Source organism: Ciconia boyciana, chromosome 10 (genome assembly GCF_034638445.1).
Source record: "Ciconia boyciana chromosome 10, ASM3463844v1, whole genome shotgun sequence".
Taxonomy (NCBI): domain Eukaryota; kingdom Metazoa; phylum Chordata; class Aves; order Ciconiiformes; family Ciconiidae; genus Ciconia; species Ciconia boyciana.
The window spans coordinates 17,057,643-17,076,032 of record NC_132943.1 but is presented as its reverse complement, the minus strand read 5'-3'; the positions used below and the strand labels follow the sequence as shown (position 1 = coordinate 17,076,032).

Sequence of the window (18,390 nt, the reverse complement as noted above, 5' to 3'; positions counted from 1 at the left end):
TTTGCAGGAAAGCAGGGCTCCATCACATGTAACAGGAAGACAAAATGCCATAACTCCGGATGTCCTCCCTTTCTCCTTCTTTCTCCCAGCTTTTATTGCTGAGCACAACCTCATATGGTATGGAATATTCCTTTGGTCAGTTGGGGTCAGCTGACCCAGCTGCGTCCCTTCCCAACTTCTTGTGCACCCCTAGCCTATTCACTGGTGGGGCAGTGTGAGAAACAAAAAAGCCTTGATGCTGTGTAAACACTGCTCAGCAATAACTAAAACGTCCCTGTGTTATCAACTGTTTTGGTCACAAATGCAAAACCAGAGCTCATATGGTGCTCATAATTTTCTGGGAAGAAAATTAACTCTATCCCAGCCAACACCAGTACATGGAACCTTCATTTTCTCCTACGTGAAATGAGGATTACTTTGAAGTGCTCATGACTTCTGTAATTGAAAGCACTGCAAAATGAAGGGATGAAGGAGAACTGTGTGCTGTGCCTATAAATTAATCATCACCACTAATGTTTTCATATGATACTCTGGCTTGAATCCAAGTTGTTGTGCATGGTTCAGCATATAAAGTGAATGGGTAACCTTGAAAGTGCTTTGAAGTGTCTCTCATGGACATGCCTCGCTACAGAATTTTGCTGTCGAACAATAATTAGCTTCCAGTGAATCTGGGGTGTTTTGTGGGTTTTTTTGGTCTATTACATACTTTAAAGCTTCTTTTTATTTTGTTTGTGAACCTTTATCCAGATAACTGTGTGATGGTGTGTTTTTTCTTTTAAGGATTTTAGAGTGCTTAACAGATTGCATGACTTTTAAATGAAAATAGAACTAAAACTATGTATAAGAAGCATTTAGGTGGCACAGATAAATACCAAAACAGTTGGAAATGTCAGAAATTAGTTTGCCTTTGGTAATCTTAATCTAGTTTACTTGTGTTTGTTTATTACTGTTACTTTTCTAATAAGATGATCTTGCAATATTTTTTTTCTGTTTTTTTTTTTTTTTTTTCCTGTGGGGTGCTCTGGTATGTTACCAATGGGATAGACAGCAATCATTAATTCTATATTCAATATTTATTCTCATGATTTGATGTGTAACAAAAACAGAATAGTATATAGAGTCAGAAAAAATATCCATCTGGCCTAGTCTTTTCTCCTGCCACAACCAGTACCAGGTTTCTATAGAGGAGCATGTAATATTCCTTCCTCAGAATATATTCCTAGTCATGTATGGCTTAAGGGTTCTGCAAATGCAAGATGCTCTTCTGTGATTTGATGGAATTTTTTTTTTCCTTCCACAAATTTTTCCAGCCCCTATTTCAACTTGTATAAACTTTTTCAGTATCAACAGTATATCGTGACTAGAAGTTGTGCAGCTTACTGTGTTTTATGAAGAAGTATGCTTTTTGTGATTTTTTCTTTTTTTTTAAATAGACCTCTTTGTCTCCCTTTGAGCTATTGCTTTTCTAGTCTATAGAGGCCTACATTCCTTATGGAGAAGCAATTTTGTATCTTTGATCATCTCTGTACTTCTAAATCTTTTCCCGTTTTACTAAATCCTTTGAAATGGAATAGAACAAAACTTTGTTCAGTATATCTTAATGATTTATAGCATTTAATTTGCTTCTTAGCCAATATAAAGAGTTCAGCTGCTGGAACTCTCTATCACAATCGTTTACACTAGCGCACATTGAATTTCATCTGCCATTTTAACATCCAGTCACGGACTCTTAAGGGCTTTCTGTAATTCTGTTGGCTTTATTTCTCCAAATGATTTTGTCACCTCACTATTCATTGTTCTGTCTAGAGAATTCATGCATAATTAAACTGCATGAGTTGTAGCCCAGATTCTGGTGGAACTATTGACCATTTACTCCCATCTTATATACTTATCATCTAACCACTTATTTATTATGCATTAGGGACTTTTCCCTTTATCATATGAATACTTTTCTCCTTTGATAATTTTTAAAAGAGGACCTATTGAATGTGTTTTAGTAATTCAAGCTGTGTTGACTCATTTGCCAATTTTTCATATTTATGCATCTTTAAATTTTATTCTTTGCAATAGTTTCTGCCAGTTTTCCTGGTGAACTGTAATTTCCCAGAATTCCTCTAGAAACTATTTTAAAAACTGGAATAATTAGGCATGCTGCAGTCCTCTGACATTGTTTTAAGCAAGAGGTTACAAACCACTTGAGCTATTGATTTCTTGATCCTTTGGAACTTTTGGTGGAATGTCCTTTTCGTTCGTGTGATTTGTTAGATTTGTGGCTTTTGTTCTATAATCTTTTTTCCTCTGATGCTTCAACTTGAAGCATATCTTCTGATATGTTCCCCCATGTTTAAGTTTATAATACCAAACTGATTAGATTAATAAGCTTTTGCCTAATTTTAAATTTTGAAATGTATCTTTTTATTTTCTAGTAGAGTATGATATCCCAATATTTGAGAAATTTGGAAAGGGGGGGACTTATCCCCGAAGATACCATATTTCATATCATCAACAAGACTACAATGACGGTAAGTGTGAATACTGCAAGAGTTCTACTTTATTAGTTTGTTTTTCTCTTCCTAAAAAGTGAAGATTTAGATTGTAAAATCTTAATGAACGAAAATATTGAAGAAATTGAAAGCTTAACTTCTTTCCCCAAACTCACTTGCTAAAATTCTAATGATTGATAGAGGTGCTGAGCAGTCTTACCTCTGGTAAAGTTATGGATTACAGAATTCATGACTCATATTCACAGCTATGAAAATGTTCTCTATCTTTGGCCAGCGAGTCATCCAGTGTAATCTTTTGACCTTTATGACCGTTTTCTATCCAAAGTAGGTATCTCAGTTAGTTTGTCATTTTTTGTTTTGCTTAAGAAAAACCCTAAATACAGTGGAGTTCCTATTAACAGTTTCTCAGATTAAAAGAGTAAATAAAATTGAAGAGCAATGATTTAAACTGAGAAATAGCAATTAACTGGTGAAATAAATCGTTGGAATGCAAGACAGCACCTGCTGATGTGGCCACAAAACTGATTTGGACAGTAATAACATTGATGTAAATTTAACACATGTTAAATTTCCAAAGGAAGGAAAGGGGAGCAGCTGAAGGATTGTCTGGCTTGAGGGTGTGTCAAGCACTAATTGAGAAGTGTTAAGAAGAAACTTCTCCGAAGACCAGATGCTTTCATTTGCAGAATGGAATGAGCGCAGCAATAAATGGAATTCTGTTACAGAAATACCAAATTGAAGGACTGCAAGGCAGCTTCGGTCCAGTCCCTTGCTCTTAAGGCAAGATTAAAAAAGCAAAGATCTGTCACACTGACTTTTAAGTAAACTCTAAATTGGCTTTAAGAGAAGAGATACTAATTTTCTTTGCATAACTAACTTCAAAGATAGCTTATCTTATAACTTATCTTTCCCTGTCTTCTAAATCATTTTACCTGCAAATTAAACTAGTAACTAGCTACCCTGTTTTAACACAGTGAAAAATTGGTTACTGCCCATATGTAACACTACATCACACACACATCTGTTTTCTCTCCTTAGTTTTCTTCTTTCAAGCCTTAAGCCTTACCTTAGACATTTTTGCAAGCCTCTTTTTTTTTTTTTTTCTGGTCTCTTCTCCATTCTTGTAGTGGCCAAAACTTGATAGAGTACTCTAGCTGAGGCTTTTTTCATGGCTGCTTTATGTATAACATAGGATATAACCATAACTTGGTATGTAACAGTCATGTTAATACATTCCAGAATGACACTTTACTTTTTTTCATAGTCGCCATACTGACTGCTGTTCAGTCTATGGAATTTAGATTTTTATCTTTAAACGGACTTCCAGCCATACTTAACTTGATGTCATCTGCAATATTTCAGTGTATTATGTTCCATCATATATACATCATCAGTTAAAATAGAGTATGGAAGTGGACTGAGGGTAAACTGCTGTGCATGTCCACTTAAATTATCCTCCCCTTTGATGAGAAATCACTGATAACTGCTCTAAATCTGTCTTGGGCATACTCTACATAGTGAGTTGGTCTATGCAATGCTTCACTAGTTAGCTTATGACAATGTCCTGATGAAATAGGGAAATTGGATTAGCTACATGTGGCAAACCAATTATGGCTGGTTTATCACCTTATTATCTTCTCAGTGGTTTATAAAACTGCTTAATAATTTGTTTGCATATCTTTCTTGGAATTTAAATTGGCCAGACTAGTATATAAATCTGAGTCCACTTTTTTCAATGGTATTTTATCTGCCTTTTTCAGTCCCCTGGGAATTCTCCTTCTACAGTGTAATACCTAATGAATCGGAGACTCCTTCAGCTATTTCTGAGTTCTGTAGGATGAAACTTCATCAAGCTATGCTCACCTAAAAATTTTCATGTTATCTAAATATATTAACATGAATTGTGTTAGTCATCTGATTATAATTAACTTTTTTGAAGATCAGTGTCTTTTTTTTTTATTCTAATGCTGTAGCCATCTCTGAGTTATGCATTGTTTCTGATTAATTTTTATTTTTTAAAATATTTTTGTGGTCTTCCTGTTGATTCCATGTGTAGCTCTTTCTCTGCATTCAATTCTTACTAGTTTACAGGATGAAGACGCCAGCCTGGGCACCACTGGGATGTAAACATATCTCTCCTATATATCAGAAATTTGGTATTTATACCTTAATAGAGCAATAAAAGTAGAGGCATGGCATTTTCCTTTCTCCTCTCACAGCCCTACAGGTTTCTGAAGCATGTAGGTTACATTTCAGAACAGTTTCAGAATTTGGTCCCAATTTCAGTCACTTAAATGTAAACCAGTTTTTGATTCAGTCTAATCCTTACATACATCTGATGAATGTTTGTTTTCTTCTAGATGGAAAGTTAAACCAGTAAATTTCATGATCATTACATCATATTATAATGCTGTGGAAGACTTGAACTACATTATGTGTAATTCATAAAGTATTTGCATACACACATTGCATAGCAGTATTTTTTGTAATGTAACACTAGTATTTCTTTGTATATCATTTAAGGTCGTAAAACTTTTCCAAGAGCCAGAAGGACTCAGGGAAACAGCTTCCGATCACCAGTTAGTTTCAGTCCTACTGATCACTCACTGAGCACCAGTAGTGGAAGCAGTGTCTTTACGCCAGAATATGAAGATAACCGAATGAGGAGGAGGGGAAGTGACATAGACAATCCTACCTTGTCAGTCATGGACATCAGCCCACCCAGTCGCTGTAAGTTAAGGCATTTTGTGAAGTCCTAAAACTCTCTTACCTTTTAAGTATATCATGTGAAAACTAAGCGTGTCATCAAAATACATGCAATTGAATAATGTGTTTTTATCTCTCTAATAGGAAAAAGTCAAGACACTATGCTCATCAGTTTTTTCATTGCTTACTTTGCCAACCTTCATGTAGATTTTCACATGGAATTTGCATCTGTGATAACAAAACACTACAAAAATATTTTTTATTTGTTAGACTCTTGAAGACACGATAAGGGTTATGTAGGTTGCAGTTACTATTTATTTTTGCAGATGTTGATTAAGTTTTCTGATAAATTGTAGACCTCAGGTAGTACCGTTTTATATCTATAGTGGCATTTCAGGAGCAAATATACTTCGTGATGGCTTCAGTAGCTCGTACATTTTAATCGTGCCTTGATTTAAAAAAAAAAAAGTTACTAAGTTTGTTTAACATGCTTTTTCTGTTTTTCAGATTAGTTGTTGCTAGTTGTTTTAAGTATGTCTATCTCTATCACAAATTATTTTGTGAATAAATTTAAGTAGCTCATGTTTTCCATCTTACAGGAAATTTTATTGATCTTTGTAACTTATATGGGGAGGTTTAGGACGTGCAGTTTCTGTTGTTGAAAAACGTAGTCTTTTAAAAAATTATTTTCTGTGTATTCCAGTTTTTCTCGATCAGCTGAATAACAAGCTCATTTGAAAACCAAAACATACTTATATTTTCAGCACCACGAGCTCCAACTAACTGGAGACTTGGTAAACTGCTGGGTCAAGGTGCATTTGGCAGAGTGTATCTGTGTTATGATGCTGATACTGGAAGAGAACTGGCTGTTAAACAAGTTCAGTTTGATCCTGATAGTCCAGAAACCAGCAAGGTAAGTAATACCAAAGAGAGAGTTTGTAAAGGGCTTCTGCTTGAAGTCGTGTGTTGTAGACTAGACTGATCTTCCTTTCCTTGAACAGGATGATGTTTTAAAACATGTTGTGTTTTCATGTCCTTGTTAGGAATCCTGTTTTGTTAGGACCTCAAAGGATTCATTTGGTTACCTGATTTTAATGTTACATCCCATTTTTTAATTTTCATACATATCCTTATGCAGTGAACATACATAACTTAATTTGGTGTGTTCTCAGTCTCTAAAATTAAATAACCCATTGTGAAGTGTGCTCTGAAATAGATTATTTATACTTACAGGAATTAGAACAAGTTCCATTTATAAACAGAAAAATCTGTACTAATTTAAGTGTTCCTGAAAATAAATTCCTGAGGATATTTTGTTTGGCTATGAAGACAGTTTGCGAGTCTTATCTTTTTTTATCTTTTGGGGGGATTTGTGTTTGGTTTTTCCTTTTTTTTTTCTTTTTTATAAAACGTTGGGCATCAGGGCTAGCTACTGTTACTTGCTGTATTTCTCTCTGAAGATCAAAAGTTTCATTGTCAGTTTATTCTCTCTCTAAAATTAAACTTATCCTCCTTTAAATACTGGACATTTGAGGAGAGAAACTATTTAAAAGTAGCACCGATCTTCAGTTTCTTTTTTCCCAAACCGTACTTGCTGCTTTTTACAGGATGGAAAAAGAATTATTACTTTTCCTGCATTAGGACTGCGTTCTGCACTGTGGGGAGCAAGGCCGGGGAAACAATGGGTGTAAGCATGATTGCAGAATTGGATGGCTACCAGTTGTAGTTGCTGCTAGTAGTGATGTAGGATCAAGGAAGAAAGCCAAGAATCATTTGTGCTGTAGATTTCTAGTGTAGTTGATGTTGCTGCTACTTTAAAATGTAACAAAACAACTGATTATGCTTTGGAAATGTTCAATATAAAATACTGTAGTCCCTCCTGTAGCAACAGTTCTGTGACCTCACTTGCAATAGCATTTTGTAATGTATGCCTCTAAGTGTCAAAAAATCTGTTTTCCTTCTAACCTCAGAAGTGTGAGGGTATCAGTAACAGTCTGTGACAGATAAAAAGTAAGTTTTGATGAATGACTTCTAGGTGAAATTTGGAATCCAGTCAAGTTTGAATTCGTGGGTTAGTATTTTTCCAGCATCTTACTGTACAGTCTGTTGCAAAATATCTTGCTTCCTGTTTGCAAAATTTTTAGTATTTCAGATAGCTCTAGAGAAAGCACCATATGTGTTAATGTTTTTCTTTGTTGTGTTTCATTATAATAATATTAAGTGGTGCTCAAAGGCATTTTTAAAGTATAGTCAGTCATCCTGGAAAAGTTAAGAATTAATGCTAATTATTCCACTACAAAGATTTAAAAATTCCACCACCACCACCACCCCCGCCCCCAGTTGGAGGCTTGTGACATGTTGCATAATGATCACTGACTTCATACAGGTATTGATATCTGTTGTGCTTAGAAACAAATATAACTTCAAAATAAGAGAAACAATGAAATAACAGCAAAATCATCCCAAAGTTAATTTATAGAAAAGCCATAGTTTTTTTTTACTTCCCTCAATCTAATGGTGATATTTTCTTGTTATAAAATGTATAAACTTTGCATAAGCTAAAAGAGTATTTTGTTACTTAGTTTGCATAACCCTTCAATATGTATATACTGTCCTGCTTTAAAAAAAAAACAGATCCAAAACATTATTACTACTACATCAACCATAGTAAATCTTGTCTGTTTTTTCGTTTTAGGAAGTAAATGCACTTGAATGTGAGATTCAGTTGCTGAAAAATCTGCTGCATGAAAGAATTGTTCAGTATTATGGCTTCTTGAGAGATCCACCAGAAAGAACACTCTCTATATTCATGGAATATATGCCTGGGGTAAGCAAGAGAGCCAGTCCACTTCAACCATCGTTTCTACACAATGTGACGAACACCCAACTAGACAGCTTTTGCAGAAGCACCCACAGATATTAAAGAAATGTGCAAGTTAAAAACGGTAGCCAAGGATGGCTACTGACAAGTGCTTACAGGAGCCTATCTTCTCCATTGCTTGTTTGGGTTTTCAGAATTACAGTGGTTTGTACAAAAGTTGTTTGCATTTGATTTTGGCGTAAGAAGTGCCTGGCAATGTCTTTGAAAAGACAATGTTTTGATTAGTAAACTCTTGAATCTTCCTGAATTTTAATGTTTCTTTTTGCTGTGCTTCAGCTTATGCTGTTGTATAGTCACCACCTCAACTCTCAGTTATTTCGGGAAAACAAAAAGTAGCTAAGATGGGTGTGGGAGTAAGTGCATACGGAAAATAATCTTGGTGCTTGTTTTTTGTGTGGCACTTAGGTACATGCTGAACTGTTCTTCTACTGTTTTGTTAAGAAATAGTATAAGGTCAGAAAACTAGATTTTTCTCACCGAGTGGGGTCAGCAGAGCTAAATAAAATGTGCTCATATACAAACATAGGCTCTATATTTCTGAATAGTTACAGCGTTCTACTTTACTGTGAGACTCCAGAGAAGAAAAGCGGTGTGGGGGGTTTTGTGGTGGTGGTGGTGGTGTTTTGGTTTGTTTGGTTGTTTTGGTTTGGATTTTTTTTTTTATGTGAGTTCTGGGCTTTGTTTTGGGGGGCTTGTTGAATGTTTCTGAGATTTGGAGGACAGTGTCACAGAAGTAATCTTAGGAGTTTGTAACTCTGTCTGACAAAGCCAGGGTATACAAAAATAGTTATGAAACCGTGAATTGTTGATTTAATGTTATTTTAAGCCAAGGCTTGCTTATCTCTTAATTTTTACGTAAAGGACCATCCTCCAGCATGTGGTGTTTTTTTCTTGACAACCTTTTTTTTTTCCTGAGTTATAAACTAAACAGGGTAAACAGCATGTGTTCTGTCCAACTTGAGTATCAGCATTTAACCATCAAAAAAGTTGAGAGTGGTGTTTGAGTGAAAATACTGCTGTTCTCTTTTTCTGTATATCACACTGGAACTATGCAGCTGCTTGACAGTTTTAAAGTTAATAGCTTAACATTTCAGTATATGACTTCTCTGTCCAGCCTCTTTTTTGTCAAAGTTTGTATTTTTCTCAGTGGAGGTAAAACTATATCTGTGCTTTTAAGTTGATCTAGACAAGTATTGCAACTTTAAATGTCTACATTTCAGGCATAAATTTCATTGAAGTTCAACTGTAGTATTAGCCCACTTGTGATTCTAGAAATGTTAGTGTTTTATACTTCTTTTTTGCCATAGGGTTCCATCAAAGACCAATTGAAATCATATGGAGCACTCACTGAGAATGTGACTCGTAAATACACACGTCAGATTTTGGAAGGAGTTCACTATTTGCACAGTAATATGATTGTCCATCGAGATATTAAAGGTAATGATAGTTCTGTGCACAGTTCAGTGCTCTTGACTACAAATTCTATTCTAGTCTTGTGTGAAGCGCTAAAATGTGATTAAGTTTGAAATGCCAAAATACTGACTTAAAATCAATGAGAGAGCTTTCCATCATTTATTCCTGTCACTGTTGTAACCTGAGGGGGGAAAATAAGCATCATTGTGATGTTCTAGCAGACTTCTGAAAATGTTGCCGTAGTCTCTGTCTGCAAAACAATCATGATAAATTTCTTTCTGATTTTATTTTAGTATTAATAGTTTTGAATATATCTAAGGATTATGTCATTACAAATAGATAGAATGTGCAGAGGAAAGCATCATGACTTGAAAGTTTATTTTTACAGTTTTGTTTCTATCAATTACATAGACATTACCCAGCACTTCACTGGTACAATAAATGACTGGCAGAGGTGACTTGCCTGATCAAATGACTCAGAATTCTTCCATCTTACTGCCAGGAAACCTGAGGAAACAGACATACTTACTTTTTGCAGATAGATATAGGTGACTGGCAAGTGCTGCATAAGCAAGTTAAGAATATGTAGGAAGATGGTGATGTGCAAAATAGGTGTGTTGAACACAACACTGTTGTATTCCCTAAAACTTTTGCAATTTTCCTGTTGCTTTGTATCAGCAGTGTTTTGTTCCAACAAAGGTTGAGATACCACAGTCAATTTGTACATACTTATGCAGATAAGTGTTTTGAACAAATCTGCAACACAGTTTGAGATTTTGCTCTAATATAGTATGAAGACATTTTCAATTGTGTGGAAATTTATTTTCCATTTCTTTTTATGGCCCTTGTATGGCACATTCCTTATTTTGTCAGGAAGGCTTTACAAAGTGACTGTGACTAACTGGAACAGGCCTAGGATGCAAACCAATGTGTACAATTCATTGTTTTCTGAATCTTGGAATGAAGTAATAGGAATGAGCAGAGAAAGTAAATTCTCTGGCTTGAAATAGTAGGCTGATCTTGCATTGTATCACTGAATCCAAACTTTTGTTACTGTTTTCCACACCAAATTGTTAACAGGCCTTTCACAAATATAACGCTGTGTTCCCTTCCTTCCAGGAGCAAATATTCTGCGAGATTCAGCAGGCAATGTGAAGCTCGGTGACTTTGGTGCCAGCAAACGGCTGCAGACGATATGTCTCTCTGGTACAGGAATGAAGTCTGTCACAGGAACTCCATACTGGATGAGTCCAGAAGTTATTAGTGGAGAAGGGTACGGCAGAAAAGCAGATATCTGGTATGTTAAAAAAAACTTCTCTACTGAAAGGTGTCATGTCAGAATGGGCTCTTTTTCAGCCGAGTGTAAGTGTTCATTATCTGAAGTTGGAGTGTTTCATTCTGGGGTTTAAGCCGAAGAAGGTGGCAAGTGTGAGCACTGACAGTCATATTTGGAGAGTGTAACACAGACATGTGGGAATTTTTTCATTTGGCAATTCCTCAGCCCATTGATTTAGGCATCATAAGAATCCTTTGAACTGACCTTGCATAAAGTTAGGATTACTAGACTGTTTGTAAATCCTGGAGAGGTACTGGGTGAAAGCAACATGTGAAGCTTTGAAGCATCAGTTAAGTCACTGTCCTGAAATACCTTTGATGCAGGGCAGAAAATTAAATGCTGGTCCTTTAAAAGATGAGCACATAAGAATGAATTAGCCAGGTTTAAATGGGAGGTATCAAAAAATAGTTTGATTTAAGTGCTGTTAAATATTTAAGAATTAAGAGGGAAAGGTAAATTTCAAAAATGAATGTTTGTGATACATTGTGTAATATGACATAGTCTAACATAGCTCCAACTCAATGGACAGATGATTTTAGCGATTAGACTCCTTGCACTGCAGGTGATCTGTGAACATGCAGGAGAGCAGGTAGGCAACAGTAGATATGCAGGAGTAGTAACATTTTGTGTGTTTAAAAAGGAACCACATTATATCCAACCAATGGCAATACTTTTAATGTCAGGGAAATTAATTTAGCCTACTTCAGATCACTTAGTAATTATTCTGCTATACTTCAATAATACCACAGCCTTATAGATTTCAGACAGTTGACTTGTTTTGCTTTGAAGTATTTGTACCAATGCTAATACATGGTTTTTGATGGAGAAAATCCTGGTTAAAACTAAGAAAAAATACTGAAGTTTGACTTCTGTCGGTCAGTAAATCCTTATTGTGTAAAGAAACATACCTCTGTCTAACCATAAAACTTCCCGAAAATTGGGAAATTATTCCAGCCTATCCATTTTGCAGTATCATTTGTTTGCTATTGGAAGAGGCTGATCTTGCAGGACTTACGGAAAAAAGTTTTTCTGGCCATATGCATGCCCTTCTGCCTTCCTAAATCCTTTAAACATAAGCTTTGTATACAAAGATTGTTCAGGATCTTAAAGATTTGTTTGGCAATCTAAGTATATTTTTAGTGTCCTTAACTGAAAGAGGAAGATACCACTGAAGTATGGTGTTAAACTTTTCAACTGCCATCTTATGTTTGCACATTATTCGTTAGTGATAACTTGTGCATTTCTAATGAGCTATATGCAGTATACTCAAAGCATTCCTGTTGCTTTGCGTTTCCATTAGGCCTTAATGAGCAAGACAGCTTTCAAGTGCATTCAAATCCTGCAGCTGTCTGAAGAGCTGATGTACAGGGGTTGTGCAGCACTCGTGGCCTGTATCAGCCTGCTGAGCACTGAATAGTGGCAGTGCCATAATGCAGTTGGTATTGCCTAGATAAGTATGTAATTATCCCTTCACTGAGGTAGTAGCTTTTGTCCCAGTGAAGTAATAAAGTGAAGATGTAGGTAGTGATTTGTGTAACTTTGAGATAAAGCATATAGCTGTCCATGCAATTTTTTTAAACACCTGTTTTCCGCTGACCTTGCTCTGTAGAGTTAAGTAGACATTGCTTATTTGTGGTATTTTAGTTGCTCTCTGCTATTTCTTATTTTCCTGGAAGGGCATGATTCTGTTGTAACCTGCTGTTTCACTTCTGCCTCTGTTTCAGGAGTGTAGGTTGTACAGTGGTAGAAATGCTCACTGAGAAGCCCCCATGGGCAGAGTTCGAAGCAATGGCTGCCATCTTTAAAATTGCCACTCAGCCAACCAACCCCCAGCTACCACCTCATGTCTCCGACCATGCTCGGGATTTCTTGAAACGGATTTTTATTGAGGCCAAGCTGCGACCATTTGCAGATGAACTGCTAAGACACACGTTTGCACACTATCACTAACAGCCTGCCTCAACTCAGCTTGCGTCTACTGCATTTATTTTCTATTTGACTGCACTTTTATTTTTATTTTTTACAAGAAAAGGAGAAAAAAAACAAGAGAGAATATTCTCTTGAATCTTTGTTTCACTTAGATTGTAAACAATCTAAATTTTGTATCTAAAATGAGAATCTTCTGTCCCCCGCTCCCACCAGGACTAGAACTTTTTGTTTCTATAATGTACTGATGTGGTTCATGTAGATAAAGCACTTTAGTACATATTTGTTCCTTATTTAAAGGGGAAAAAAAAAAAAAGACAAATGCTTGGACAGTCAGGAACTGTGTGACTTTTTCTGACACCACTGACTGACTCAGGGTGCAGGGAAAAATAGACATGCAGCTAAAGGACAAGAAGGTTACTTCTCTGTGATTCTTCTTTATATTGTAGGTACTTGCAGCAGAGAGTTCTAAGTTCTTATTATATTTTAGCATTATAATCAGTTTCTGGACTTTACAGTTTAAGCTGGAACACGCAGTTCTGAGAGTTAATGATAAAGCTGGAAGAACTTGGAACTCTTTGTACAGCAGCGTGTCTAACTGGTACTTCTATGTGACCAAAAGAAAGTAACAAAACAGAACTCAACACTGATGTACTAGTTAGAGATTTTGGTATAGAACTATTGTATTATCTTAATAGGAAAATAATTACAGGTAAACAAATTATGGACCCAGACTCCTAGGAACTACTATACTGCAAGGGGAAAATTTTCATAACAGACAAGGCTCAGCTGTTGGATCTAAATAGTTAGGAGAATGCCTCCTGCTGTATCTGCCAAAGAGAACCTCTGTTGCTTAAGCTTGGAGGGAGACTGTTATCGTAGATAAGAAAAAATAGCGATGTTGAGAGTCAGTTCTCCTCTACAATCCCATGAATGGCTGGAGGGGAATGGGAGTGACTAATCCTTGTGCAGTATATGAGTTTCTTGATTCAGAATGAGCTATAAGAAATGTTTTCAAAGCTGTCGAGAGGCGCTAGGATGGAATGTATGTCAACATCAAGTGCCTGAATAATATAAAATAATTCCTGTTATGCACTAAAAAAATTGGTTTAGTAACACAGTTCAGTCATCTAGGATGTGTTGAAAATTTCTGAAATAAAGTTAAACATCTTTTAACACCAGGAATAAGTCACTGAGAAATATAAGACTCCAGTTATATTTTTAATAAGGTAGCAATGATGAATCCACATGAACAAGGAGGCACAGCACAAAAGATCATATGAAGGCCAAAAGCGCAGAGAGAGCCAGCAATTAAATAACATGAGCATGATTACTCCAGCCTGATAATTCAGATTGGTTTTTGTCAGATTTACAACTGTCATAAAACGTATGTTAATCACTTTTTCCATTTCTGAAAGAGTATAATAAAAGAACAAAAGTAAAACTCTGAAATACTGCTTCTCAATTGAGAAGTCCAGGCACTGATCAGGTGTAGTGAACTGACTTTTCACAACAGAAAAGTCAAACTCTCCTATTTTTGTAGAACACAACATAAATAATTTAAAAGGGCATTTGGAAATAAACTATTGGACTACAGAAGTGAAATAATGTATGCTGTTTTGGATGATTCATTGCTTGCTTTTGTTGTTTTGTAAAGGCACCAGTGGGCTTGTACTGTGAACCTTGTTGTCTCTGACAAGGCTCTACCTGTTTTGCATCTGTAGAGGACTATCAGAATTATGAAGTGCATGGAGATAGAACAATAAGCTTACCCATTGCCATGATAGTTCACTCATGAGATTTCTGAATTTATTCTTCTAACTTCCAAATTTTGTACCAGAGCATAAGCAGGAGTATGGATCTATCCTAATCACTTTACCTGTAGTGGAGTAAGAATGATATAATTTTCTTGGTCAGGGTACACAACTGTGCAAGGTTTTCTGAGGGTGGGAAGAACTAGTCAGACCAGGTAAAGTTTAGAAGGCTGAAAGGAAAGTCAGCTTCTACTGACTTTTTTTTTTCTTCTTCTCTATCACTAGATAAAAGCTATGAAAGCAGCCTTTAAGAAGAATTGGTATGTACTCTGCTGTAAAAGACCTTTGCTTTATAAGCAAAATTTAGTGACAGCAGGGATGGGAAGTTTAACGTAGAGCCTAATAGTTCATGCAGGTAATTTAAAGATCATATAATTGAAATGATTGATTTCAAACAGATTAAGAAGGCACCAAAACCAAGGTGAAAATGTATATAAAAATGAGTAGTGGACAGTGATATCTGAAAAGGTAAGGAAATTTTATATTACCAAAAAAGGACATTAAAGGGAAAATGTAACCAGGTTTATCTGTAGCATTCATAGCATTTAAATATACTATTCAAAAAAGAAACTGCACTCTCTGAAGCTTGAAAATTTTCAGAGTCTAGTTTTCTTATAATGTGTCCTTTTTGTGAGACAGTGCTGGCTCATGTATATTGCAATATCACTTCCTCATTGTGATTTTTAATTACTGAATAATTGAGTTTGCTGCTTTTGTGCCTTTTCTAAAAAATGGCATTCAGTCATGACAACGGTAAGCATTTTGGAGCCAGGAAAAAAAGAATTTGCAGAACGCACTTTCCTTAATTTCTTTGACGTACCAGAAAGCTGCCAACGTAAACGCAGTGCTGCTTAAATGAAGATGACATTTGCCAGTTCTGGTGATTCTAGTAAAATTTTAATAATTTAACCAAATTTAGGCTTGAGCTGGTTTTTTTCCACCCTATGGAGAATTTATCTACTGACTTAAGCAACTTACAGTAAATTAGATGGTTATTAACATAAATGTTTTGAGCTAGAAATAATTATGAAGCTAAATCAGACTTTTACCAAAATGTTAGCTAATATTTATCCTCTATTGGGGTAATGTAGTAAAACAAGCTGCATTAAATAATGTAGTACATCTGTATACAATGTCTGTAAAACACTTATATTGACTACTGGCGTGCTAATGAACAAACCCTAGTTCTAGAATTTGAGAGGACGCATGGAGTTGCATGCTTAAAACTCCATTGGAGGAGGGTTGCAGAGCCAAGATCCCTGCTCACAACTTCTCATATCTTGCTAACAAAGATACCAGCATTTTAGAATCATGAATTATTCTTAATTGTTGAATCCAATTACTAGAAAATGCCAATGAAAACAATACGGTTGCAGGGTGGTTTTGCTTTTCTGTAAATGCCATGATGAAGCTATGCTCTCAAAAAATAAGGATCAAGGTTCACAGTGAGTATGCATATTTTCAAAGGACTTATCTGCTAATGAATTTTATTATCCTGTTTGCATGTATTAAGTAACAAAAGTCAAGCTGCTTCTGTAGTATGGTTTTAATGGTGTAACTAACAGTCCTGTTAGAGTATGACTGAAAGCTTCAGTCATGTTATAGCAAGTTGTTTCATTTGGGTGATGGAAATATCCATGTAAGGACTTAAAAAGGTATGGATCTAATAACTGCAAAGTTAAATCTACATAGACTTTTTTTCTTGACAGTTTAAATGTAGTCTTAAAATTTTAACTTGATTTGCAATTCAATTTGTAGCTAAACACTCCTTTCAATATAACAAAATGAAAAGTTGGGGGTTTTTTAGCTGGTGCCTTTTTGTCTGTATGCCTTAATTTTTTTCATATTTGAACACCATATTGAAATATGTCATACAATTCCATGTCACCAAAACAGTCTTAGAGTATGGAGTTTTTTCAAAGTGCCCAAACCAGAATTCACCTAACCGCATTGAAAAATGTACTTTAGTTATAATCTGCTGCAGACGTTTAAATTGAGAATTTTAAAAAGTGATTTTTTGAGCACTTCCTGAAGGCTTCCTGTGATAATATAGGTTTTGTATTTGCATTTTGGAGATTGTACACTGATGCGCATACCAGAAAAAGGACTTCTGCACTCACAGAAATGCTGTCAGAGTCAAAATTTAGCTTCCCAGCTCTGGGTACTAGACTCAGTTTACTGTAGAGATCGCAGCAGAGTTCTTAATGGACTTGAAATTACAGTCGGTACATTTGTAAACGTGGTACTGTATTAAAAGCTGTCTACTTTAAATGCCCAGGAATATGATGTGTCTAAGCGAATCAACAGATTTCTGAGTGAAGCTAGCACATGTCCATGAAATTCTTTCCTGTGTCTTTTGGATAATCCTAATCCTGCCGTTGTCTTGACTGAAAGCCTTGTAGCACCTGTAGGTACAGTGCAGTACAGCAAGCCATTCTTTTGGACAAGATAGAGCAATGTCTAGCTGCAGCTTCAGAGACTTGAGCAAATTGGTCAGATCTACAGTTATTTATAACCAATTTCTTATGTTTTTAATCTTGACAGTCTTTGTCACGCATATAGAAAAGCATAATGTGTGTGCTTGAATGTAAGTCCCTATGGTGTGTCTGGAAAAGCAGAAGTATTACCGCCAGTATCATTTCTTCTTGCTGGTAACTTGCTGTCTTGTGTTAATGACAAGTCTGCAGTGTAAAATCACATACAATTACCAAAGCTTTTCTATCCCCATATACATATAGCCAAAAGTGATGTTTCATGGATTAGTACTGTTAGTTATAGATACATATATATCCATCAGTAAGCTATTGCTAACTGGGTAAAGCAGGTACTAGTAAAAAGTGATAGACACTGCCCATATTTAAGAGATTTGGGTGTTTATAGTTTCTGTTTTGATGTGCAAAATTCATGCCAGCATTAAAATGAAGAGTTTGCTTTTTAAAACTCTTTTCAACTTAATCTTATTGTTGTCATTCTAAAGTTAATGCATAAGCTTGGTGACTAAACCTGGTGACTTTTATAGCCAGGTTTGAGCTTTGGGACATTTAAGGAACGCCACAAAGACAAGTAGATTTGTGACCTGAACTGCTCTGTGCACCATATTAGGAACATTTCAGAGCTGCTGGGAAGCAGTCTGCTTGACGTGACAGCCAAATGTCACCCACCTGGTAACCACGACACCAGGTTAACTACCTAGGTGTTGATGCTGCCTTCAGGAGGAGCCACAAACACATGCCAAAGGGGGCAGGCAGAATTGCGACCAACGCGGGATTTCTGAATTGAAATCCTTGATCAGAAACAAAGGAGCTCCTTTCTCTTTTTATTTCCCCAACCTGGCCTGCACGGTTTATTTTTCTCTCGAGTTGGCATAACTTAAATACTGCATAGGTGGTGGCCACTGATAGCTCCTGAATAAGGTGCGAGTTAATGTACAGCTTTATACCACGGCCCCATCACTTGAACCCAGGACGCTGCAGCTCCCCGCTTGCTGGAGCAACCTTTCAGTTTTCTCTAGCAATATATACACGTATGTATTTGAGGGGTAGATGGGATGGAGGAAATGAAATTTCTCATGTTTGAAAGCAGCAATGCTAGCAGTCACGCTTTGGCTAGGTCTCAGTTTTCATAAACTTACTTTAAAGGGAGAGGAACTGGATTAAAACACACAAAAATTGTATCTCATGGTTCAGCCCTTATGTTGAGTCCACCGATGAGGATCGGAGGTCAGGGTCTTCTGTTGAGAGATGAGGAAAAGGATACTCTAACTCCAGAGTGGATATTCATGGAAAATATTTCGGAAGGTTTTAATCTCTT

At 36.1% G+C, this 18,390-nt stretch overlaps 1 protein-coding gene across 2 annotated transcripts in view; it reads left to right on the top strand.

Moving 5' to 3' along the window:
* The window catches only part of MAP3K2 (mitogen-activated protein kinase kinase kinase 2), a 49,984-nt gene extending 35,608 nt beyond the window's left edge, over positions 1-14,376 (top strand). Inside the window, exons 11-17 of one of the 2 annotated variants that reach the window (XM_072874101.1) lie at positions 2,430-2,522; positions 5,028-5,234; positions 5,975-6,123; positions 7,906-8,037; positions 9,399-9,528; positions 10,624-10,801; positions 12,565-14,376. In XM_072874101.1, the coding sequence (XP_072730202.1) occupies positions 2,430-2,522; positions 5,028-5,234; positions 5,975-6,123; positions 7,906-8,037; positions 9,399-9,528; positions 10,624-10,801; positions 12,565-12,790 (1,115 nt within the window). In that variant the 3' untranslated portion in view covers positions 12,791-14,376. Of the gene's footprint in view, positions 1-2,426; positions 2,523-5,027; positions 5,235-5,974; positions 6,124-7,905; positions 8,038-9,398; positions 9,529-10,623; positions 10,802-12,564 lie in introns of both variants that reach the window. The other variant, XM_072874100.1, reaches the window with a different exon arrangement.
* Positions 14,377-18,390: the final 4,014 nt, after the last annotated feature.